Source organism: Furipterus horrens, unplaced genomic scaffold (genome assembly GCF_987537825.1).
Source record: "Furipterus horrens unplaced genomic scaffold, mFurHor1.1.pri manual_scaffold_5, whole genome shotgun sequence".
In the NCBI taxonomy this organism is placed as follows: domain Eukaryota; kingdom Metazoa; phylum Chordata; class Mammalia; order Chiroptera; family Furipteridae; genus Furipterus; species Furipterus horrens.
In genome coordinates this window covers 176,177,297-176,202,092 of record NW_028327175.1, presented here as the reverse complement: position 1 = coordinate 176,202,092, position 24,796 = coordinate 176,177,297, and the positions used below count along the sequence as shown (strand labels likewise).

Sequence of the window (24,796 nt, the reverse complement as noted above, 5' to 3'; positions counted from 1 at the left end):
CAGGCATGTGCCCTGACTGGGAATCAAACCAGCTGCCTTTCAGTTCGCAGGCTGGTGCTCAATCCATGGGTCATGCATATAAGTTCTTTGGCTACTCCATTTTCTATACTGTACTTTACATCCCCGTGGCTATTCTAAAACTACCAATTTGTATTTCTTTTTTCTTTTTAAGATTTTATTTATTTATTTTTAGAGAGAGGGGAAGGGAGGGAGAAAGAGGGAAAGAAACATGAGTGTGTGATTGCTTCTCATGCACCCCCAACTGAGGACCTGGCCCACAACCCAGGCACGTACCCTGACTGGGAATCAAACTGATGACTCTTTGGTTCTCAGGCTGGCACTCAATCCACTGAGCCACACCATCCAGTGCCTAATTTGTACTTCTTAATCCCCTCACCTCTTCACTCATTTTTTAGGTTCAGTTATTGATAGATATTTATTGCCATTTTGTTGTTCATGGTTTTGATCATCTTCTTTTTCTTAAATAAGCCCCTTTAACATTTCATATAATAATGGTTTGGTGATGATAAACTCCTTTCATTTTTTTCTTGTCTGGGAAGCTCTTTATGTGCCCTTCGAGTCTTGGTGATAATTTTGCTGGGTAGAGCAGTCTTGGTTGTAGATCCCTGCTTTTTATGATTTTGAATATTTCTTGCCAGTCCCTTCTAGCCTGCAAAGTTTCTTTTGAGAAGTCAGCTGACAGTCTTATGGGAATTCCTCTGTAGATAACTAACTGCTTTTCCCTTGCTGCTTTTAAAGATTCTCTCTTTAGCTTTAACCTTTGGCATTTTAATTTTCATGTATCTTGGAGTGGGCCTCTTTGCATCCATCTTGTTTGGGACTCTCTGCTTCCTGGACTTGCATGTCTGTTTTACCAAATTAGAGAAATTTTCTTTTCATAATTTTTTCAAATAGATTTCTAATTTCTTTCTCTTTCTCTCTCCTATGATGTGAACGCTTGAAGTTGTCCCAGAGGCTTCTTACACTATCCTCGTTTCAGGGGGTTCTTTTTAGATCTTGTTGTTCTGATTGGTTGTTTTGGCTTCCTTATGCTCCAGATCATTGATTTGATTCTCAGCTTCATCCATTCTGCTGTTGTTGCCCTTTAAATTGTCCTTTATTTCAATTAGTGTGTCCTTCGTTTCTTACTGGATTTTTTTATGCTGTTTAGGTCCTCGCTAAGTTCCTCGAGCATCCTTATAACCAGTGTTTTGAACTCTGCTACAGATAAATGGCTTATCTCCATTTTGTTTAGTTATTTTTCTGGAGTTTTGATCTGTTCTTTCATTTGGGCCATGTTTCTTTTTCTCCTCAATTTGACAGCCTCCCCGTGTTTGTTTCTATGTATTAGGTACAGTTGCTATGACCTCTCTCTTGGTAGCATGGCCTAATGTAGTACATAGATGTCCTGTGTGGTCCAGTGGTATAATTTACCCTGTCACCCAAGCTGGGTACTCGAGGTGTGCCCTTCATGTGGGCTGAGTACACCTTCCTCTTGTAGTTGAGCTTTGGTTGCTGTTGGCAGGTCAATGGGATGGATTTACCCAGGCCAGTCAGCTGCAAGAACTGGCTATGACCACTGACCACCAACCACCAACCTCCAACCTCTGGAGGATCACCTATGCAGGGGCAGGGTGGTGGTGCTCTGATGTTGGCTATAGCTATACACAGGGTGTGCAAGCTCTGGGGTTTCTCTGGTGGTACAGGCCAAGGTCAGCCCCCACCTATGTGCTGCCTGGGGCCACCCTGCATAAGCTACAAAGTAATTTGAGATGGCTGCTACTTGTGCTAGGTTTGGAGATTGCTAGGTGAAGCCAAGCTGTGAACCTAGGCTGGCTTCTGCTAGTTCCAGGCCTGGGGGCTCACTGAGGCCAGCTATTGCTTGTTTGAGAGAATTTAGGTAGGTATGAAGCATGAGTCAAGACCAGCCATTCATGTAGAGAAAAACACTGTTAAAAGCTTGGGTGGGCCCATAAATTGGGTGGCAGGAACCCTTGGAGGATCTCTGGGGGAGTGGCAAACGGTGGTTTAAGGGGTCTCAAATATGGCACCCGCCAGTCAGCTCTGTGGCTCTGTTGGAATGGTTCAGAGAAGGAATAATGGCTTCTGTCAGCCTTTCTATCTGGGAGAAAGCTGTCCCCCAGCTCTCACATTAATGTCAGCTACTTCAGTTCCTCCTTATATGCCAGTCATGCCTTTCAAGCTGCTGCCCAGTTTGGAGCTCAGAAGGAATGAGTCTGCGTAAGTCCATGTGTGTGTTCTTTAAGAGGAACTGCTTCCAGCAGTTTCTCCCACCAACACAATCCCCTCTGGTTTTTGCCACCAGAAGCTATGGGCACTTATCTTGGCACTGGAACCCTGGGCTGGGGGCTTGGTGTGGGGTTGGGACTCCTCGCTCCCTAGATATCCCTCCTGAAATTTATCCCCCACATGTGGGTGTGGGACCACCCCATTTAGCATCTCTGCATCTCCGCCTCTCTTACCAATCTAGATGATTGTGGTTTCTTTAATTCTGTAGTTGTCAGACTTTCATTCAACTTGATTTCTTACAGAACTCATTCTTAAAATTTTAATAACAGGTAAGTTTATTTCACAAATATTCTGAGAACCTATTACATGTAAGACATAGTTGTTCAAAGAGGTCACCTTTCTCAATATAATCACTTATTTTTCCAGTAGGCCCCCAAAATATGTTCAGCTTCAAAATTTGCTCTTTATGATTACATACACAAAAGATAAAATTCTCTTAAAACATATCATCTATGTATAAACTGATGTTTTCTGAGATATAAAAAACTAGCTTTTAACAATGACTAGGGCCCTGGCTGCATGGCTCAGTTAGTTGGAGCATCATCAATATACCAAAAGGTTGCGGGTTCAATTCCTGGTCAGGGCAAATACCTAGGTTGCAGGTTTGACTCCCAGTTGGGGCATGGGAGGCAACCAATCAATGACTGACTGTCTTTCTGTCTCTCTCTCTCTTCCTCTCACTTTAAAATCAATAAATATATCCACAGGTGAGGATTTTTTTTTAAAAATGACTAGGGAAGTTTTCTCAAACTGCCAGTTCTTTAGATATTGTATATTTCTATCTGAATTCTTTTTTCCCCAGAATTCTTTGAAATGTGCCTGGGTCCCTCATTTCTTGGGACTCTCAGTGGAAGTTGTACCCAACTTCATCCAGATATCCTTCATCACACACACAGTGTCAGGAAACCCCAACCAGAGTGCAGTCAGACAGCAGCCTCACTCAGGCCTTCTTCCTTGGGGTCAAGAAGCAGTGGATTGTGGAGTTCGCAATGTGACTTAAGTCTGCAAAACCTAGAAGGATGATTGGTCAAGACCCCTAAAACCAAACTAGTAAGCATACCTAATTTTAATGTCCCCTCTACCAGACACCTATACTTCTAAACATGGGCATTAAGACTTAAGAGTTGTCTGTCTGCTTGGCCACCTCCTGTCCTTACAGATATAGGGAAGAATTGCTCATCCCTAGGAATTGCTCAACTTCCCTATTTTCTTGGTTGAAAGAGGCTTGCAGCCCTGGCCCACGTGGCTCAGTTGGTTGGAGTGTCATCGGGTAACCAAAGGATTACAGGTTCAATATCTGGTCTGGGGATGTACGATCCTGGTCCTGGCATGTATGGGAGGCAACCAGTCAGTGTTTCTCTTTCTCTCTCTCTCCCTCTCTCTCAGCAATAATATATATATATTCTCCAGTGAGGATTTTTTTTAAAAGAGGCTAGCAGTGGGTCAGGGGAGTAACAAGTAAAGCTCTCTATACCCGTTTGAAGTTAAAACCTCTGTTTAGACATCAGATATCCAAGTTGAATCTGTAAAACTTGTTGACTATCCATTTGCCCATATCTGTATGTTTTCAGAAAGCAAAATTCTTGAGCTCCCTGCTACCAGATTACCCAAACTAAAAAGTAAATACACCATTTGCTGAGGTAGTTGCCTTCATAAAAGTGTAAAAAACCTTCACTTTAAGGTAATTTTCTTGTGAAATCATAGTTACTGTTACTTCTCACTGGGTTGTAAGTTTCTGAAGGGCAGAACTAGTTCTTATTCCTCTCTAAATCCCTACGAACTCTATTTGAATCTCTTAGATACTCCTGCCCGAGAGCAAAAACTGGACTTCAGCACCAGTCTGTTTCTCTTGGCTATCAGAATACTTAAAATCCACTGCTTCTCCTGTAGCTCTTCCTGGGTGGCTACTTAGCATCTTTTCCTTTTGACTTTCTATATCAACTTTTTATCATAAGCTACTTTGAGTGTTCTTGGAGATAACCAGGTGTACAATGTACAAAGTGTGGACATTTTCCATTTGTAGCATTTTTTTTAATCTGTCACAAGGATGTTCTAAGTACATCCCCTTCTTTCTCACCCTTCTCCCTTTTTTTAAACACTACCAGGTATTCGTTACAGCACTGATGTGAGTGTAGATGAAGTAAAAGCTTTGGCTTCTCTGATGACATATAAGTGTGCGGTAGTTGGTAAGTGATCTCCTTTGTTGTGACCTAATAAGAATTCCTTGGGGAAATATATTTATTATATACAAGGTTACTTTTAAGATGTTAGAGAAATAGACTGTCAGAACTGAATTTTTTGTTTGTTTCACAGTTTAAGGCTTATATCATTTTTCAATTAGTGTTAATTAAGATTTAGTCTTTTTCAATGGGGAACTTTTTATAGCAACTAATTGAATTTTTTTAAGTGTAGACCTTTGCTTGAAGCCCTTTCTATATTCTGTACGTAAAACCAAATCATAGTAGAAGGAAAGAAATTTGTTTTTACTTTCAGAAGTAGCAAATTATACAGATTAAATATACATTGTAATTTGCCTAGGCTTATAATTTCTTTTTACTAGAAATTTAAAGTACATTTTAGAAGAGGTCAGTATGGGTTTTTTTACCTGAATTTTCTGAAATTAAAGCTTAAAGTATCACACATTTTTATAATATTGCATAGTACTTTCTTCCTTTTTAATTTTGTAATGCTTTATATGGAATAACAACTTTCAGCCTTCTATTTCAGATGTGCCATTTGGGGGTGCCAAAGCTGGTGTTAAGATCAATCCCAAGAACTATACTGTAAGTATACAAATGACATTTGTGCACATGGTGCATTTACAAAGCATTTTAAATTATTAGGTGTCTGTGTGTCCCCCATACCAGTGAGATTAATGGCCTCTTGCTTTTTTAGAATGGAAAAATAAGTAAATAATTAACTCATTGAGTGTTTGCCATATAAAAGGTCACCTGCTTAACATCAATGTCCTTTTCCATTTTCTTACTTGGTTAAAAGGTCATTAATACCTTTGTATTCTTAGGCAGTTATATCCATGTTTACAAATTACTGTGATCTGAGATTTTTGTATCAGGATCTCAAGATTCTAGTGACAAATATCTTAACTAATCTGGTAAAAATCTTAATGTTTATCAGTTCCAAGGTAATTAAGCTAATTGTTACTTTGTCTTATAGTACCAAATTAACATCTGTATACAAACATAATAAATATATATGATTTTATTCTTTAAAAAAAATTCCCTTTAAATGAAAATATACCATAGGGACTGCTCATAGGGTCTTGCATTAATAAAGAGAACAGGAACTGGGATTTGAACCCTAGTTATACTCTGTTGTTTGTATAACCTAATTTTTGTACTCTTATTTTCTTATCTTTAAAATGGAAATGCCTGCTTTATGGGTTCCTCTGAGAAGAACAAGAAATACATGAAAATGTCCTATAAATAGAAAATATGATGCAACTATTTTCTCTACAAGTGGCTTTTCTGTTAAAGGTTTCTTCATCGTTTTGTTTTTCTTTTTCTTTACAGGATAATGAATTGGAAAAGATCACAAGGCGGTTCACCATGGAACTGGCTAAGAAGGGGTTTATTGGTATGTGTTGCCATGTAGGGTTCCCCATAGAATGGGACTATCTAAAAATTGTCTTAATTACTTTTATTTATATGTGCATGAATAGAGTTGCCCTTCTTACTTTGAGAAACTGGGTTTTGTGATAAATATGGTAAGATATCTAGACCTATTTATGACACATCTCTACTAGAAAAGTTCAGGTTTCCAGTATGCAACATGGACACCAAGAGAGATCACGTCCACCTGTTCTCCTTGTGCATAGTAAAGGTGTTTGCTCACTATAATAGCATTGTACAACCTCTATTGTGGCTTCCAGAAAGACCAAGGCCAAACTTTTTAGGAACTAAATAATACCTGTATTATAAACATTTTTTAATATGTAAAAAGTATTACAACAGTAATCCTGTTGTTCTGATAACAGTAAGAAATCTGATGCCCTTTGGAGTTGGAGGCTTAAGCCTTCAAAGCAGTGGGCACAGGCAGAGAGATGGGGAGGCTCATGCCGGTGGCTCACTCTGCCATCACTGACTGATTTTGCAGATTCCTGAGATTCTTGTTGTTTGTTACTAGGAGCATTTGCCAGACTAAATTTCTGAAGGTACTGATCTTCATTTGGTTGATGTTTTTGTATCATATTGATTATAATCTGTGTCATATGTTCTTTTTGTGAGATAGGAATATCATTTTCTGTGATGTATAAATATACATCAAGCTTTATTTTTCATGCACTGAGTTTTTCTCTATTTCTTATTCTAGAAATATTCTGATTTGTTATAAAAAACGAAATTACTTAATAGAATGTTTGCCTTCTCCATATAGTTAAACTAAAGAGGACTAGTTAACATAGGAAAGAAGATCTACTTCTTCTTTTTTCTTTCCTCTGTATTTTTATTCCCCAAAATTCTCCCCCCTGTTGATAAGTTCCTATGAACTTAGGATTCATGTTCAGCCTATTGATAGCCTTCATAATTTTTATATCATACTTTTTCTATTAAATCTCAAGAGTATTTAATAGCCTTGCGTGGTTTCATTCTTTATTCAGTTGTGTTTATTGCCCGTTATTCAGAGTATATTCAGCTTAATTTTCTCTATATTGACAAAGTATCTTAGAGTTCCAAAGGTTAAATATTGATTCATTGAAACACTGAAAGCGTAAGTACTAGCAATTTGACTTCTTTGCTTATATGCAGAAGCCTCATTCCTCATTAACCCACAATGCAACTAAACCAGACCTCTGGGCCTAGAATCTTTGTAGCATAAGACAGACGCAGAAGGATTTCTTTCTCTCCCTCTAGGGCACAGAACTAGTCCTGAGCAAATCTGTGGAACTGATGTTCTTTCTCTGTTATTTTCTGACTTCCCTTTCCACAGAGAGTTTCAGATTGTGATTTTATCCTGACTCTGAGTTCTGGACTTCATGCATTGGATCAGCTTTCCAATTTCTACAAAAAAGTCAGCTGAGATGTTGATAGGGATTGCATTGAATCTGAAGACCTATTAGTGGAGTATTGCTCTTAACCATATTAAGTGTTCCAGTCCAGAACACTGAATGTCTTCCCATTTGTTTAGGTCTTTAATTTCTTTCAGTGATATTTTGTAATTTTCAGTGTACAGGTCTTACACTCCTTTTTCAAACTTTATCCATAAGTCCTATGAAGTGGCTTATATCTGTGTGTAACTATCTTCCAAGTAGATGCCTGTGGGAGAAGTTCCATCTGACATTGTGTGTGTATAAATTTTGTATTGAGACATTTAATAAGCATTCCTTTGACTTTAATTAGTTCCTAAATGAAATCTAAAGTTTTCTAGCCATGGTAGCTTTGTTATAGAGAATTACAAAGATCTTTGTGTTTGACAAGAGTTTATCTTCAAAACTGGTGCAGTGCCCTTTCCCTGTGCCCTCAGGTCCTGGCATTGACGTGCCTGCGCCAGACATGAGCACGGGCGAGCGGGAGATGTCCTGGATTGCTGACACCTATGCAAGCACCATAGGACACTATGTGAGTACCCAGCAAAAGGCCTAAGGGCTTCATTTACTATCTACAAGAAATAACAATTTGTATTATATATGAAAGTAGAATCCACTGGGGTTTTTTCCTCCCCTTTAATCATATCTTGATTTGCACGTTATTTTACTTCTGTCTGTCTTAAATCATAACTGTAGTAAACGTGGATTGAGCTTTTCCTTAAATGCCACCCTATCATGGGTGCTGGGGTGGGACCTTCAAAGAGGGATCATATACCTGGGCAATATGATGTCCTAAGACAATAGAAAATAAATAAAGAAGCATTCACTTCTGACTTTTTTCTTAAGACCTTTCATTTAAAGAGGAATTAAGACACATAAGCAAATAATGTATGGAGACAGTGTGATACAAAGAAAGAGACTTAACGGTTTCTGAAACAAGGTTTCCTGGAAGAGCTATTTGAATTAGACCTTGAAAATGGATAGAATTAGAACATAGGGATTGTCTGAAGGTAAGACATATTTAGAAATGTTATAAGAGAGTGAAGAGGTAAGTGGACTAGGACAAAAATATTAAACCGTGGTGTTTTTTGTTGTACCTATAGTCATGGGGGAGCTTTGACAGTGACCCTTCCTTAGGGGAGGTTGGGCTGGAGATAGTGTTGGGCTGTATTAGAGCAAAGAGATAAACTCCTTCATAGCCCAGGAGCCATAGAGGCTGGGAAGAAGCATTGGCACCTGGTAGAGATAGACTTGGCAGGACTGGATAGGATATGTGGTATTAAGGAGAAGGACAATATTAAATCAGAGAGAACCAAAAGGACTTGAGTGTGGGGACTGAGCAGAAGTGGTGCCACCAATACAGAACACAAGAAGAAAAACTAACTTTCTGTCCCTGAAAGGGATCAAACCCTGAAAAGCAAACATTTAAGTAGGAGGAAGAGAAAGGGAGTTGAAAAAGACATCCATCTGAAATATATGTAGAGTACCTACTCTATGCAAGGCTAAGTGTAAGCAAGTTGTTCAGTACAATTGAAATGGATACTAGAAGTTTCAATGTTATGAAAAGAATAGTGGGATCCTGACCAAGACTTTGGAGGTAAGATTAGAAAAGGCTTCTTTGAAGATGAGTAGACAAGGGCAAGGGTTAGAGGCAGGAGGAAGGACCTGGGTAACGGTTCTGATGTGCAAAAGAGGTAAACTTGAGAGAAGACCATAGTACTGACAGTAGAGAGTGAGACTGTAGGGCCCAAAAGAGGCCAGCAGAGGAGGGTCAACCCAGATTATCACCCTATAGGTGACAGCAGGACTTGGATCTTTGTCCTGTAAACAGAGGGAAACTGATGACACACTAATTGTGAGCAGGCGTGTGACACAACTAAGTATGCATTTTAAGCTTCACTCTGTGTGTGGAAGAGAATGGGATTGTTGGGGGGCAGGAGCCCAGAAAGAGAGGTGATGTGAGCCTGCCCTAGCACTGGAGACAAATGGGCAAATTGAAAAATGACTTAAGGGAAGAAAGCACTGTTACAAAAGAATGAGAAGCGCTGAGGGCTCTGTGTTGTGGGTGTTGAAGGAGGGAGGGAGGAAGTTTCTGAAGAGGGACCAGTTCAGCAACTGGCTTGTCCTTGGAGCAGTGAGATGGGAGCCAGACTGCAAGGGTGAGTTGAGAGAGAAAAGTAGGTTGTGAAAAGCAGCCTCCACTTCAAGAAAAATGCACTGGAGAAAAGCAAAAGGAAGACAACTAGAAAGATGACTGTTGTCCAAAGAAAAAGATTTCTGCTATTCATTCAGCATTTGATTGTCTTTAGGCCACAAATTCATTGGTGCAAGACATAGGTGATGTAAGAAATACAGGATGGTCGATGTAGCAAAGTCTTCCAAGGGAATAAAGGCCTAGAGAATTTTTTAAAGGGCCCTAGAGAAAAGATCAACCTTTGAGAAGAGGAGGAGGAGTTTTCATCTTAAGAGGGAGAAAGGGGGCTGTGGCACCCAGTGGAGAAATTTGGAGATTAGTCTCATTTCCTGAAAGGTACAATCTGTGGTGGAAGCATGGGCATACAGCCTGGATTCTAGAACTGGCTCCTTCGCACACCAGCTCTCTGACCTGTGGCAAGTGCCTCAGTTTCCTCATATGTAAAATGGCAATAATAATAGTGCTTACTTCATGAGACAGTCATGAGAATTAAATCAATAATAATATAATGCACTTAAAATAGTACCCAGCCCATAGTAAGCGCAAAAAAAAAAGTATAAATATGTCATGTCAATTCCACAAATCCTCTGAAATGAAACAGCAGTATGAGACACTTCAAAGAATTTCCCCTGGCTGCTATGGCTCAGTGGATTGAGCGTCGGCCTGCGAGCCAAGTGTCGCTGGTTCAATTCCCAGTCACGGCACATTACTAGGTTGCACATCAGGTCCCCAGTTGGGGGCGCAAGTGAGAAGCAACCACACAGTGATGTTTCTCTCCCTCTTTCTCCTTTCCCCCCTCTCTAAAGAAATAAAATAAATAAACAAACAAATAAATAAGTAAATTATTTAAAAAAAAAAAAAAGAATTCTGATTTCCCAGAAAGATTGTTCTTCCATGTCACCTTTTTATCTTCAGTGAGCTCTGGGTATGGTCTCTTGTTCTTTTGTTCTTGTTAAGCAAGAAAGTGGATTGAAGAATACAAAGTAGTAGGCAGTATATTGTTATTCATAGCTCATTCTCAATGGTGACAGCAAAAGAAAGTTTTGTGACACTCTGCCAGCTAAAACCTTGGACTATACTGGTAACAGACTTTTTCTTCTTCAAATGATAAGAAATTCAAAATCAGCACTTCAGGAAGCCATAGTTTTTGTTAATCATTTCCAGATGTGAACCTAAACCACACTCCTTTGGTCTAGCCCCACCTGGAAGAGCCAGTGTTGGAGAGAGAATGCATTCTCCTCCCTAAGCTTCCAGGACACTTGGGTATGCTGGGGAGCTGGGTGCTGGCACCACGCCTGTCCTCACAGAGGACTGCTGTTAGCTCCAGCATTTGCATTCCCGCTGTTTAAAAGCACTTGGCACTACGTTTGCAATTCTGTATTCATAAGTGTTAATTATTCGTGGAAAAAACAACTGTGGGAAAACTACTAAGTCACTTTACTAGACTGCTTTTTTTTTTTAATTTAATCTTCTGTTGGTAATTATGTGAGTAATACAATTCTTGGTTATCTCTGTAAAAATATTTAAACAATACAGAAAAACACCAAATTACTTTTTATTTACTTATTATATTGAGGGTAGGGGATAAGGTATGAAGTAAGGCACTTTATCTTGTTTCACATGGATAGCAAATTGCCTTAAGTTTATTAAATAGTTATGTCCTTCAGCTACTGATGTGCAATGCTTTCTTCATTTTATATAGATTTCCTATATATAACAGGACTGTCTCTAGTTCCTTCTGTCTCACTAATCATTTGTCTATTCTGCACTGGTTGCTATAGTTTATGGTATATTTGACACCATGAAAAGGAAGCTCTCTCAAGCCCTTTCATCTTTTTTTCTAAACAATATTTGCACATCAGCTTATTGTACAGAAAGGTGATAGTGAAAGACTGTTGCCCTTCCACTTCACCGCCTGAACTGAACCACTGACACCAGAGGTCCTCTGCTCACTTAGGTATGGGCCTCTGTGTCTTACGCACATGTTTTGTTTTGTTTTTAATCTAAATGATACTATACTAAATACACACACAAAAAAGAATTCTTAGAAGTAGATTTCTGGGTTGGTGGGTTTTAAAGTTGTTTTTAAGTGGCATTTTGTTGAATTTGTAATTTAGTTTGACAGAAGAATACCTTTACAACACTGAGTCTTTCCATTCAAGAACACCATGCCTCTTCCTTTCTTAAGCTCTGTTTTGGTGACATACACAAGTCTTAATGGTAGATTTTAACACACTTAAGGATGGGATGTACCTTGACTTAGAAGGGTTAAGTATGTATTGAAGGAATAATAGTTTTAAGCTGAACTGTCTCTATTTTTGTGACATTGTTATTTGTACCTATTTGATGTTAAAATCGTAAACACCCTGTTTTTCCCATTGGAGAATATAGGCTGCTTGTGTGCATTTTCTAAGAACAGGTATCTAGGAAAGTAAGGCGTGTCCCTCTTGATGCAAGTGTACCTTAAACACATGCACTCCTAGTGAGCATAGTATAGTTAAATGAGAATGTGTTTTGGCTTCAGACCTTCATGGCATTAGTTCATTATATGAAATTCTCCTTGAGGTTTCATCTTGAAGTTTTGACTTTCTCTCGCAGGATATTAATGCCCATGCCTGTGTCACTGGTAAGCCCATCAGTCAAGGTGGTATCCACGGACGGATCTCTGCTACTGGCCGGGGAGTTTTCCATGGGATTGAAAACTTCATCAATGAAGCTTCTTACATGAGCATTTTAGGAATGACACCAGGGTTTGGAGATAAGACATTTGTTGTTCAGGTAAAAATTTTTTTTTCTTAAAGAATTAACTGATATACATAAAGTAAGTTATTAAATGTTTTTAGTTTCGCAGTTTTAAAATTTTGATTCTTTGGAATATCTTAGGTTTTTTAGAACGGTTGTTTATCTCTCAGATACATACGAGTGGGGCCCTCCAAGAAAACAGAATTATCTTCTGGAGGGTGGGCCCCTTGTAATACAGGCTTTCCCCACTAGGTGAGTGTTCTAGGAAACCTGTATCAGTGTACCAGCTGGTGTTGTGAGAGGCTGCGTTCGGCTTCAGTGAGTGTTTTTGGAAGACTCTTTAAACACACACTTTTGCCCATTTCGTGATGGGTGATTTATGAGCACACTTGCCCATACCACGCATGCGCCACCCTCTCTATTCTTCCAGTCTTGGCCCAAGTGACTTTTTTTGTCATCGTTTCCCCGGTTGAAAAAGTCCTCAGAGGGAAACATTTTGCCGACATGGAAGAGGTGAAACAAAAAATGGCAGAAGCACTAAAAGGCATCAAAATTAACGAGTTCAAAACTTTTTTTTAGCAGTGGAAAAAACATCTCAATAGGTGTATTTCATCAAATGGAGAATACTTTGAAGGTGATTGAAGTTGGAGCATGTAAGAATAAATACACAATTTTTTAATAAATAAATTCTGTGTTTTTGGGGGGTCCCTCCTTGTATGAAACTATCACCAACTTCTTTTGATCAATATTTGAATTGAAACTGTATCTTTTAAGACATATTTTGTTGATTATGCTGTTATAATTGTCCCAATTTTTTTCACTTTGCCCCTCTGCCCAGTATCCCCCCTCCCTCCAGCAATCCTCCCCCCATAGTTCATGTCCATGGGTCGTGCATATAAGTTCTTTGGCTTCATCCTTTCCTATACTGTTCTTAACATCTCCCTGTCTATTTTGTACCTACAAATTATGCTTCCTGATCCCTGTACCATTTCCCTTTTTCTCCCCCTTCCCCATTCCAGCTGATAACCCTCTACAAATGATCCCCATACCTATGATTCTGTTCCTGTTCTAGTTGTTTGCCTAGTTTTTATTTTTTTAATTCATTTGTTGATAGTTATGAGTTTGTTGTCATTTAGTTCATAGTTTTGATCTTCTTTTTTTTAAATATATCCCTTTAACATTTCATACAATAATGGCTTGGTGATTATTAATTCCTTTAGCTTTACCTTGTCTGGGAAGCACTTTATCTGCCTGTCTATTCTAAATGATAGTTTTGCCGGATAGAGTAATCTAGGTCGCATGCCAGGCCCTTGCTTTTCATCACTCTGAAGACTTCTTGCCAATCCCTTCTTGCCTGCAAAGTTTCTTTGAGAAATCAGCTGATAGTCTTATGGGAACCCCTTTGTAGGTAACTCTCTGCTTTTCTCTAACTGCTCTGAAGATTCTCTCTTTATCTTTAACCTTTGGCATTTGATTTATGATGTGTCTTGGTGTGGTCCTCTTTGGGTCCAACTTGTTTGGCCTCTGTTCTTCCTGGACTTGTATGTGTATTTCCTTTGACAGATTAGGGAAGTTTTCTCTCATTATTTCTTCAAATAAATTTACAATTTCATGTTTTTTTCTTCTTCTGACATCCCTATGATTTGGATGTTGGTATATTTAAAGTTGTCCCAAAGGTTCCTAGGCCTCTCCTCATTTATTTTGAATCCTGTTTCTTCTTTGTATTCCAGGTGAATGTTTTATTTCTTCCTTATGTTCCAAATCATTGGTTTGAATCCCAGCTTCCTTCCCATCACTGTTGGTTCCCTGTATATTTTTCTTTATTTCACTTCATGTAAAGCACTTCTTCCTTTATTCTGTGGCCATACTCAATCATTTCTCCGAGCATCCTGATCACCTGTGTTTTGAGCTCTGCATCTGATAAGTTAACTGTCTCCATTTCATTCAGTTCTTTTTCTGGGGTTTTGATCTGTTCTTTCATTTGGGCCATATTTCGCTGCCTCCTCAATTTGGCAGCCTCCCTGTGTTTGTTTCTGTGTATTACATAGAGCTGCTTTGACTCCATGTCTTGATAGTGTGGCTTTATGTGTCCTGTGTGGTCCAGTGGTACAACCTCCCCTATCACCCAAGTCGGCTACTCGAGGTACACCCTTCATGTAGGCTTGAGTACACCCTCTCCTTGTAGTTGAACCTTGGTTGCTCTTGGCAGATCGATGGGAGGGCTTTACCCAGGCCAGTCAGCTGCAAGGATTGGCTGTGACCACTGACCACCAACCTCCACCCTTCATGGAGGATCAGCTGTGCAGAGGCAGGGTGGTGGTGCTTTGATGTGATCTGTAGCTGTCCCCTGGGTGCATTGGACCTGTGGTTTCCCAGGTGGTACAGCCCAAGGTCAGCCCCCACCTGTGTTTTGCCCGGGGCACCCTACCTGAGCTATAAAGCAATCTGAGTTGGCTACTATTTGTGCTGGGCTTCAAGATTCCCAGGCAAAACCAAGCTTGAATCTAAGCTGGCTGCTGCTAGTACCTGATCTGGACCTCACTGAAGCCAGCTGTTGCTTGTTTAATAGGATTTATGAAGTTGTGAAGCATGAGCCAACACCAGCCATTCATATGGAAAAAGCAGCTTGGATAGGCCCATAAGTTGGGTGAGGCAGAGCCTAGGGATCTCAAAGGGGGATCAAACAGTGTTAGACAGTTTGATGGAGTCTCAAGTATGGCACCAGCTTGTCAGCTCCATCTCAATGGATGTGGTTTCTTTAATTCCATAGTTGTCAGACTTCCATTCAACTCAATTTCTGGAGGTTCTGGCTGATAGTTGTTCTATATTTTAGTTGTAATTTTGATGTGGTTTTGCAAAGAGGCAAGCCACATCTGCCTATGCCACCATCTTGACTGGATCCTCCTAGACAAGGAAGTCTCTTAAGCTAGTAGAGGTATACCAAAAGAATTTGTTTGGTATCTGATTATTTTACTTAGAGGAATTAAGTTGAGTGCTACTTGAAAATAGAATTCATATTTCTCTCAATTCATGACTTACCTTTTTACAACCATAGGACAGACATCTCATCATCAAGGACTGAGGACCTGGGTGGTATGATTGACACCGCTGTCATTTCTTTATGAGTCAACACAGTTGCACCTAACTAAACTTCTTCAGGACTTGTTATCACAGATAACAAAGAGTTTTGGTTCCACATTTTTTAACAAAAAAATTTATTGTTGAAGAGAAACCATTTAGTCCATTGTTTCTTTTGACCAACGGATTTTGAGACTTACAACAGAATTTCAGATGCATTGGTCAGAATATGACTCTTACTATCTGTCTGTGCTTGGAACTTGATTTTCTGTGTCATACATAATTGTTCTTTACAGGGATTTGGTAATGTGGGCCTGCACTCGATGAGATATTTGCATCGCTTTGGTGCTAAATGTGTTGGTGTTGGTGAATCTGATGGGAGCATATGGAATCCAGATGGTATTGACCCAAAGGAACTGGAAGACTTCAAATTGGTATGTAAATCTAATTATCTGAACAATTTAACTACACTGAATGTTGTGAGTTGCAATAAGTTCTATTCAAGTTTATTTCTATTGTTTTAAAGATTACTTTGTCATCATATCATAGGCACTAAACATAAGCATTTAAACTATAGTGCAGCTGTTAATTCTGATTTTCAATCAATTACAGCAACATGGATCAATCCTGGGCTTCCCCAAGGCAAAGCTTTATGAAGGGAACATCTTAGAGGCTGACTGTGATATACTGATCCCTGCTGCGAGTGAGAAGCAGCTGACCAAGTCCAATGCACCCAGAATCAAAGCCAAGGTAAAAGCAGAATGGAAATTGGGTTCAACCTTACTAGTGTGGATGACATTGAAGGTCATAGAAAAGTGCTCATTGGGTATCCGTATTTTTAAACAGCAATTTTTTGGGATATAACACACATACCATACAGTTCATCCAAATGTACAACTTAATGGCTTTTAGTATTTTCAGAGTTGTGCAGCCATCACCATGGGTTTCCTCTTAAACCAAACTTCCAAAAAATACTTAATGGAAATATGTGAAAAATAAGTTATATATACTTTAGAGCAAAATGACTTATTATTAGTTTGATTTAAAATCAAATTACTTTATTCCTTACAACTTCCTACCCATATATGCACATCTCTTGCACTCCGTGGAGGGGATTTGGTGGTGGTATTGGTATTTCTATATGTTCCTGACTCTTACAGATAATTGCTGAAGGTGCCAATGGACCGACAACTCCTGAAGCTGATAAGATTTTCCTGGAGAGGAACATTATGGTTATTCCAGATCTCTACCTGAATGCTGGAGGAGTGACAGTGTCTTACTTTGAGTGGCTGAAGAACCTAAATCATGTCAGCTATGGCCGTTTGACCTTCAAATATGAAAGGGATTCTAACTACCATTTGCTCAGTAAGTTCTGATGATCTTGGTCTCCAGAAATAATCTTCTGGGCCAGCTTAGAAGGCTGGAAAAGCTTAAACTTAAGAAGACTAATTTCCTTTTATAATCCTAAAGAACTGAAATTAACTTCAGCACAGAAAACTATATTATTCTGTCTCATGAGTCTTAGACCAAAAATATACAGTTTCTGTATGGGTAATCAATATATTAGCTCTCTCAAATAGATTTATATTCAAATATTTGTTCTATGGTATAATGTTCCAAGAACATAATCTACAAGTTAGTGATAGAGTATTGTTTTAAACCAGAAATTTATGTTGATGTTCATCCCATTTCTGCCTCGGGTTGCTCTTAGTAAAAGTCCATTAGTGTCGAGAATATTTTAGCCTTCTGATGAGAATACTGTTTTTCTTTGACTAAACTAGGCTCCAGAGTTAATAGTAGAATTTTCATGAAGCTGAAATAAGACCAAGACCTCCAACAGAGTTTCATCACTCAGCCCGCTCAGAATCTGGGTGAAGTGATCCATCTAGTTCCGTTTCTTTTTCCCTCAGCAATTTCTTTTTGTAAGAGCCAAGGAAAAACCCTGGTAATGGGTGTTATGGAAACAGAGCACTGACCTAAATTCACATTTATATAGGATTTTGGCCAAGTGCTATATTCCTTATAAATAATTAATCCTTTCATGTCATTAATGTTGAAGGTTTCTAAGGCTCTTAGTTTTGAGGTTGTGGGTAATGTTTCAGATACATTTTGGTTCTACTTTTTTTTTTTTCTACTAGCAATGTTTTACCTTCATCTCTTGCCTTTTTATAGTGTCTGTTCAAGAGAGTTTGGAAAGAAAATTTGGAAAGCATGGTGGGACTATCCCTGTTGTGCCCACAGCAGAGTTCCAGGACAGGATATCGGTGAGTGTGCTTATGATGGAGTTTTATTTAACACACCCTACCTGCTCTTTAGACTTGGGTCAAGTAGGCGGAGTTGACAGGTTGTAGTCAACATGATATTAATTATATGGCTTGTGTGTGCTTTGTACCTTTCTCTTTCACTATGTTCTAAAAATGGAGTAAGAATCCTAGTTCAAAATAAATAGTGGTTCTCCTTTTGGTAATTTAACAATAAAAATGACTCTACCAAGTGTTTCAGATGTGATGCAAAGAGTTATGTGTTTTAACTATTTTAAACTTCTGAGAAATAAAGAGAATTGAAAAGTAAACATTAGATAGAACTATATGAAAAACTGAAATTGCTATATGGACATGAATAAGAGCTAAACAGATTAGAAAGGGTATTTTATGTTAATGAGCTAACAGGGTATATTAATAATGCATACACATCACAAAGAGAACTTTTTCACTAGTAAATGGCAGAAGATATGGAAAACAAAGCCAGAGGAAATAGGCCTAAAAAAATGTTTAACCTCACTGTTAAAAATGCAAATTAATGTATTAAACTAGCAAAAACAATTATGGAGCTTATACCCACCATGTCTGTGGTTAAGCAATTATAACTTTATTCTGATAACAATGCAGATTTGTACAGCTCTTTGGAAAAATTTAAACATTATTAAAGTGTTTCTGCCCTTTGACATAATAATGTCCCTCTGGGAATTTATCCTGAGAAGATAATTCTAAAGGAGAGGAATGGCTTCATGCATGATGATGTCATTGAAACTGTATGTGCGGTCAGTTTTTAAGATTTAGTTTTGATATATATGGCAGAAAAACAGCTAAGTTATAATATATCTTCTTATGAAATGAAATAGTCATGGAAAATAACAATGCTCTATCAGCAATTTTCAACCTTTTTCATCTAATTACTGTAATTCTGCAGCACACCAAAAATATATTTTTGCCAACCTGAAAAAAAAGTATAATTTTGATTCATTCACACTTGATGGCTATTGTTGTGTTGGGTGTTTTGTTTTGTTTTTTTTATTTGACAGACTAAGGGAGAAGACATCAGTGCCTCTAACTAAATAGTCAGGTATTGCATGTTTCAAAAATTCTTGCAGCACACCAGTTGGAATCGCTGTACTATATTGAACCATGGGGGGAAGTTAGGGTTTTGTTTTGAAGATGCTTTGCCACTCTGGGTACTGACTATTCTCCTAAATGAGTCTTTTTCTTTCCCAGAGCCATGTCTTTGTTAGTTCTGGTCCCTCTGTTGGAAACACCCTGGCCCCCTCCTTGCTTAGGTATCACTGCATCTCTGCAGTCTTGTCTGAAGGTGCCCTCTGGATTCATCCTTCCATCGCAAGAAACTACAGTGCCTTGCAAGACTGGTGCTGCTCTTCATTGGGCTTCTTGCTACTCCCAGTGGTCACTCCATGTCCCTGCACCTGCCTGGCACATACCAGTCACTCAGATTGAAACCTCCAGAGGGAGTACAAAATGAGGGCAGCTAATTACCGTATTTTTTGCTCCGTAAGATGCACCTGACCATTAGATACACCTAGGTGTAGGGGAGGAAAACAAGAAAAAAAATATTCTAAACCAAATGGTGTACTAAAAAATTTAATAAAATATAACAATATTTCAACCGTGTAAAGTGAACATCAGTCAACAGTGGTATTAAGAACCATCATCACTGTCATTAACAAATGAGGAAAGACTTTAAGGTTCAAGTACTCTTCTAGTTTTCTGGGAGCCCCAGGTCAGGTAATACGCATCACAGTTTGTGACACAATATTTGCTCCATAAGACGCATGGGCATTTCCCCCCATTTTGGGGGGTGAAAAACGTGTATCTTATGAAGCGAAAAATACAGTAGTTAGGAAAATAGCTGTGGTGGCTTTCCTTATATCCTTTAAAATAATCATTGCCCAATGTATTGGTCTCCCGATTTTCAAATGCTTTCAGTGCTTCTAATTTTAGAATTTAGTGCTATTTCTCACCTCTTTCCTACTGTAGGAGTCTTATAATAAACTGGTCTTTTTTCTGCTCCTTCTCTCTACTTCCCCCTTCCCCAGCCATATTCTAGCCCTTTCAGGACCTACATCACTGACCTTACCATCTTTTCACTGTCCCTCATCACCCCCTATTGTCTTCAGTTCTCTTCTTATCTAACTTAAATTCCATGCTCTGTCATCATGATGACTCCCTAGTCTAGATTTGCTTCATTATACTCCCTTGTTAACACCTGAACCTTGATAAAATCCAGATCTCTGCCCCCTCCATGCCTGTACCCCCGGTAGCTGGAGGCCTTGCTGATTATTTGATCCTAACCACTAACCTCAAGTAGGCTCTTAGAGCTGCCCAGCAGTTATACTGCTTTTCCCTGTTCCATATATTTTCTCATTCTCCTAAATGAAGATCATATTTTCTTCTGTCTTTCCTGCACTCCAACTCATGACCTGGTATATGTTCTCAGAGAAAATTGAAGCAATCAGAGAACTTCCCCATGTACCCTGCCCCTGGTATCACTACTCTGCCTTGTGTCATCTCTCCTCTTGTTATAGATCAACTCTCTGTTCTTCCATCTAAGCTCAAGTCTTGTTCTGGGCTTTGGATGGCCTGTTTTCAAATTAAGAAATGCACAGATCAAGCAGATCTTCTCCTTTCTTCTGTATCTGTAGCCCTCCCTCTGTTCATTTATTTCAATCAGTAAACCAAATGCTGTCTTAAAAAAATACAAATCTTAATCCTTTTTTCTCTTTCAAGTCTTGCCATTTTTATTTCCCTTATAGCAAACCTCCTTAAGAGTTGTATATACTCTGTGTCCAGTCCTTCTATACTTGAACCTACTCTTAATGCCCTTCACTCCATTGAAACTGTTCTTGTCAAGGTAACCAGTGACGTCAGCACTGGCAAATCCAGTGGTCATTTCTCAGTCCTCGTCTTCCTTCACCTGTCCATAGCTATTGTCACAGTGATCACTGCCTCCTGAAATATTATATTTTCTTCTCTTACCTTCCAGGATACCATATTCACCTGGTTTTCTCCCTACTTCACTAGCTATCCTTGTCAGCTCTCCACTTGCTTAACATTGGAGGGACTTGGTTTCTGAACCAGTTCTCTGTTTGAATTCAGAAATTTTTGTTTTTAGTACATTGATTTTAGATGAAAAGAGAGAAAAAAAAATCATCGATTTGTTGTTACACTTATGCATGTTTATTGATTGATTCTTTTATGTTCCCTGACTGAGGGTCGAACTAGCAACCTTGGTGTATAGTGACGATGCTCTAACCAACTGCCTTCCCAGCCAGGGCCAAAGTCAAAATTTTGATGATCTCACTCAGCCTCATGATTTTAAGTCCCAAGTATATGCTATCTCTTCCCCGCAAAATATAAACGCCATAAGAACAGAATTTTCATTATTGTTTTGTGCTGTGTCCCAGTGCCTAACACATAATAAGTACTCAGTAAATGTGGTGGATGAATGATTGAATCAAAGAAACAGCAGTGTTCCACCTGTGAAGCAAGATTTTTTTCTTCTTCCTAACTTGATAGAACAAAAGAAAGTTTAACCTAGATGTTTCTTAGTTGATACAAATGTTATAGAAGTATACCTTCGTAATTGAATAGAGTATTAATTGAATGAAGTTCAGCATAGATCATCTGTATTGGTGACCCACTTTTTAAGTTTTTATCTGATGTATCAGGATATGTGTTTGATAGCTATATATGTCATATTAGGAGTGGTGGTGAGAGTTAATTGTCCTAAAATTTGAGAAAGCGTTCCAAAACTCAAATTAAATGAGGATCCTATTGAAACAAATTGACTTAAAGAGATAATTGGAATAGGAAAGGGATGAGCTGGATTGGTGGACAGAGGCTCTGGGTGGTATCCCAGTTCTAAAAATAGCTACTCCTAAACTTGGCCAACTTCTCTGGTCAACAGTTTCCTTATTACAATAGTAGATTTAGGGAGGTTAATTAGTGCTGCTAATATTCATCCAGCTCTAAAAGGTGGTGACACTGCTGAATATAGAGTCAGGATTCTATCCTAGCACTGCTGTTAAGGTGGGCAGATGCCTTTCTGCGCTGTACTGAGTCCCTGTTTGGAGACTGGAAGTGAGTGCACTGCGACATGAACAATGGAACCTTTTGCTGTGGTGCAATTGTATCTTAAATGGAGGCCAGAGCTGATCTCATCACTTGCCCTCATCTTTCTTGGTTCATACTTGCCTCTTATCATTGTTTTACCATGTAAGATCTTATAAATTTATGTTCTTTTTCCTAATAGGGGGCATCCGAGAAAGACATCGTGCACTCTGGTTTAGCTTACACTATGGAGCGCTCAGCCCGGGTATGTGTGCAGATGCTATTTTTATTTCTGCTAGTGACATGAAGGGTAGCCTGTCATCTCAGCCACCAGATTGTGTATGCATAAGCACAGGTTGTGATTGCATGTGCGGCAATGGAAAACCACAGTCTCTTTACATGTTCCTCATTTGTGTGTAGCGAAACACATGCTTTTTCAGTCTTAAATGATGAGCGGTGTTTTTAGTGTCTTCAGTGTGTTTACCAGGCTTGTGGAAGTAAATGATAATACCAAGTTAGGAAGGACTGATGTTTAGCAGGTAGCTAAATATCAAATAGCCAAAGTGGATTGCAACTCAGTGCACACTCCATTATAGCTACAGAAAGCTACCTCACTATAGAATTTGATATAAATAAAAGGTTTTTTGACCAACTGATCCTTATTTCAAGGCCTTCAACACAGTTTAAGTTCAGTTTTATTAATTTCTGCTGAGGTTCAAATTCTTTCCACTTGACTTTAAGTCGAAATAGAACAAACAGATATTTAGAAGGTAGTGTTTGTTGTTGTTAACTTTTTGAGATATAATTGACATCCCTTTTAAATTTTACCAATTTAAAGTGTACAGTTTAGTAGCCTTCAGTATATTCACTCAGCTATGTAGTCATCACCACTACTAACTCCAGAACATTTTCCTCACCTCCTCCTTGGTTTTTTTAAATTATCACAAAGTATATCAAGTGAATTCACTCCAGATAACAGGATGTCTAAAGGACACAGACAACTCATACCTGAAATTCTGAAGAGCAACTTCTTACTGCTACCTAGACAATGGTGTGTTTAATTCCAGAGAATCAGTCCTCTATTGCCTGAGTAGTTTCTTTGGCTGCCTGCACTGAGTGGTGGCAGGTAGCTTGTACCAGGCCCGTATGTGCCTTGTGTGTGTGTTCATGGCCTGGATGCTTGAGTTGGGGTGGTCTTCAATGTTTTTTCTACTTCATTTCAGCAAATCATGCGCACAGCCATGAAGTATAACCTGGGATTGGACCTGAGAACAGCTGCCTACGTCAATGCCATTGAGAAAGTCTTCAAGGTGTATAATGAAGCCGGTGTGACCTTCACATAGATGGATTGCTGCTGACTTTTTCACTACCCTCTTCACCTCTTCATCTGTAGACCTATCACAAGTTTACATGTAACCATAGAGCTCTCTTTCTCTCATTACTTATTAGATAATGTACACCATTCTCAACAAGTCAGTCCAAATCAGCCCCTTAAGAAAAAAGAAATTAAGGTTAAGGAATCATATACAAAGCCACAAGTAGATGCCAGAGAGACATTTCAGTATTTTACCTTTAAATAAAAAGTCCCTCTATCGGCTGCACTGCCTTGCTTCACAGCTGCTTCCCCACAGTCAGAGCTGTGGCCAGGAAAGCACCTGTTATCCAAGAGCAGTCAGCTGCATGTTGCTGCAGCTCTGGACAAGTCTGAGATGTGCTGTAACTTTGACATGTTTAAGAACCAGATGCGTGGCATTTTCAGAAGGTAGCATGGTCCTCAAGTGAATTATTGGCATTTTATATAAGCAAAAAAAGTCCAATTCAATAGATTGCAGACAAAAATAAAAACTGTTTCTTATTCTTTTAGAATAAATTAAAGTACATACCGCTGTAATTAAATTGCCTTTAATCACTTAATAAGCCTAATCTTGACTCAAGCAGTGAATGCCTATAAACATGATGAATGAAAAAAGCTAGTATTTTTATAACATAAAACAGTATCATTTATAGCTTATCAATAGTATATTGCCCAGCAAAACAAAAGGCCCAATGGAGAATTAAGTTCTCTTCATAAATAGCCATTGAATAGCAAATGATGGAGGCTATTTTTGTTAAGAATGTTGGAATTTACTAACCATGAATATGACCTATAGTCCAAAGAATGCAGTAACCTCCTCAACATGTTAATTAATTGTTCTTCTCCTTTGAAAATCTGTTGTGTTAACTGATTGAACAGTAATTCAAATAGAGTATCCCAGGGGAAAAAAACCTCTTAGGCTCCCTCTTTGGAGCCTGGCTGGCAGCTTTGAGCATTGCCAATAACGGCCCCACTCATCCCAATTTTGTGTCTTCTTTCAGGGGCCTCACATTCTACACATGGCTTTATTCACAGTGGCCTGGAAACAACCTGGGGCTGAGTGTTATATTTTGCCGGGGGCTTTTGAATAGTAGTGTCCCAATGAAGTGCTAGATATTATTTATGTAAGGATGAGCTTTTTTCTTTTTTTAACAATAATACCCTTTCACAAATTTCTAACTACTTTGTAACTGCATGATTTAACCTGGTGATAAAAGCAGTTATTAAAAGTCTACCTTTTCCAAAGCTTATGTTTTCTGTTTTTATATTTAATAGTGTCTCTTTTAGTAGGTGATAAAAATACAATTGGATTTCAGAAATTTTTGAGACAACCACCTGTGTAACATTACTTTCCCCTGTATTGTGAGCAAACAAACTTTATTCTTGAACTTTTTGTGTTTCTTTCTACTGAACAATATAAATGGCTATTCTTGGGGAAGGGTTTCTATGGGGAAAACTTTCTAGCGATTAAAGCTGATATCCTCAAGTAAGTTTTTTAGTACCTTTTTTTTTTTTTTAATCCTCACCAGAGGACATTTTTTTCATTGCTTTTAGAGAGAGAGGAAAGGAGTAGAGGGAGAGAGAAACATCGATGTGAGAAGGAAACATTGATTGGTTGTCTCCCGTACACAACATGGACCAGGGATCAGAGCTGCAACCTAGGTATGTGCCCTGACTGGGAATCAAACCCACAACCTTTTGGTTACTGGACGATGCTCCAACCAGCTGAGCCACAC

At 38.8% G+C, this 24,796-nt stretch overlaps 1 protein-coding gene across 1 annotated transcript in view; it reads left to right on the top strand.

The window, feature by feature from the left end:
- GLUD1 (glutamate dehydrogenase 1) overlaps positions 1–24,305 on the top strand; it is a 37,546-nt gene extending 13,241 nt beyond the window's left edge. Inside the window, exons 2-12 of the mRNA XM_090278349.1 lie at positions 4,416–4,496; positions 5,038–5,093; positions 5,841–5,904; positions 7,789–7,883; positions 12,144–12,323; positions 15,662–15,799; positions 15,978–16,115; positions 16,526–16,730; positions 17,538–17,629; positions 21,909–21,971; positions 22,930–24,305. Of these exons, the coding sequence (XP_090134475.1) occupies positions 4,416–4,496; positions 5,038–5,093; positions 5,841–5,904; positions 7,789–7,883; positions 12,144–12,323; positions 15,662–15,799; positions 15,978–16,115; positions 16,526–16,730; positions 17,538–17,629; positions 21,909–21,971; positions 22,930–23,049 (1,232 nt within the window). The 3' untranslated portion in view covers positions 23,050–24,305. The remainder of the gene's footprint in view (positions 1–4,415; positions 4,497–5,037; positions 5,094–5,840; positions 5,905–7,788; positions 7,884–12,143; positions 12,324–15,661; positions 15,800–15,977; positions 16,116–16,525; positions 16,731–17,537; positions 17,630–21,908; positions 21,972–22,929) is intronic.
- Positions 24,306–24,796: the final 491 nt, after the last annotated feature.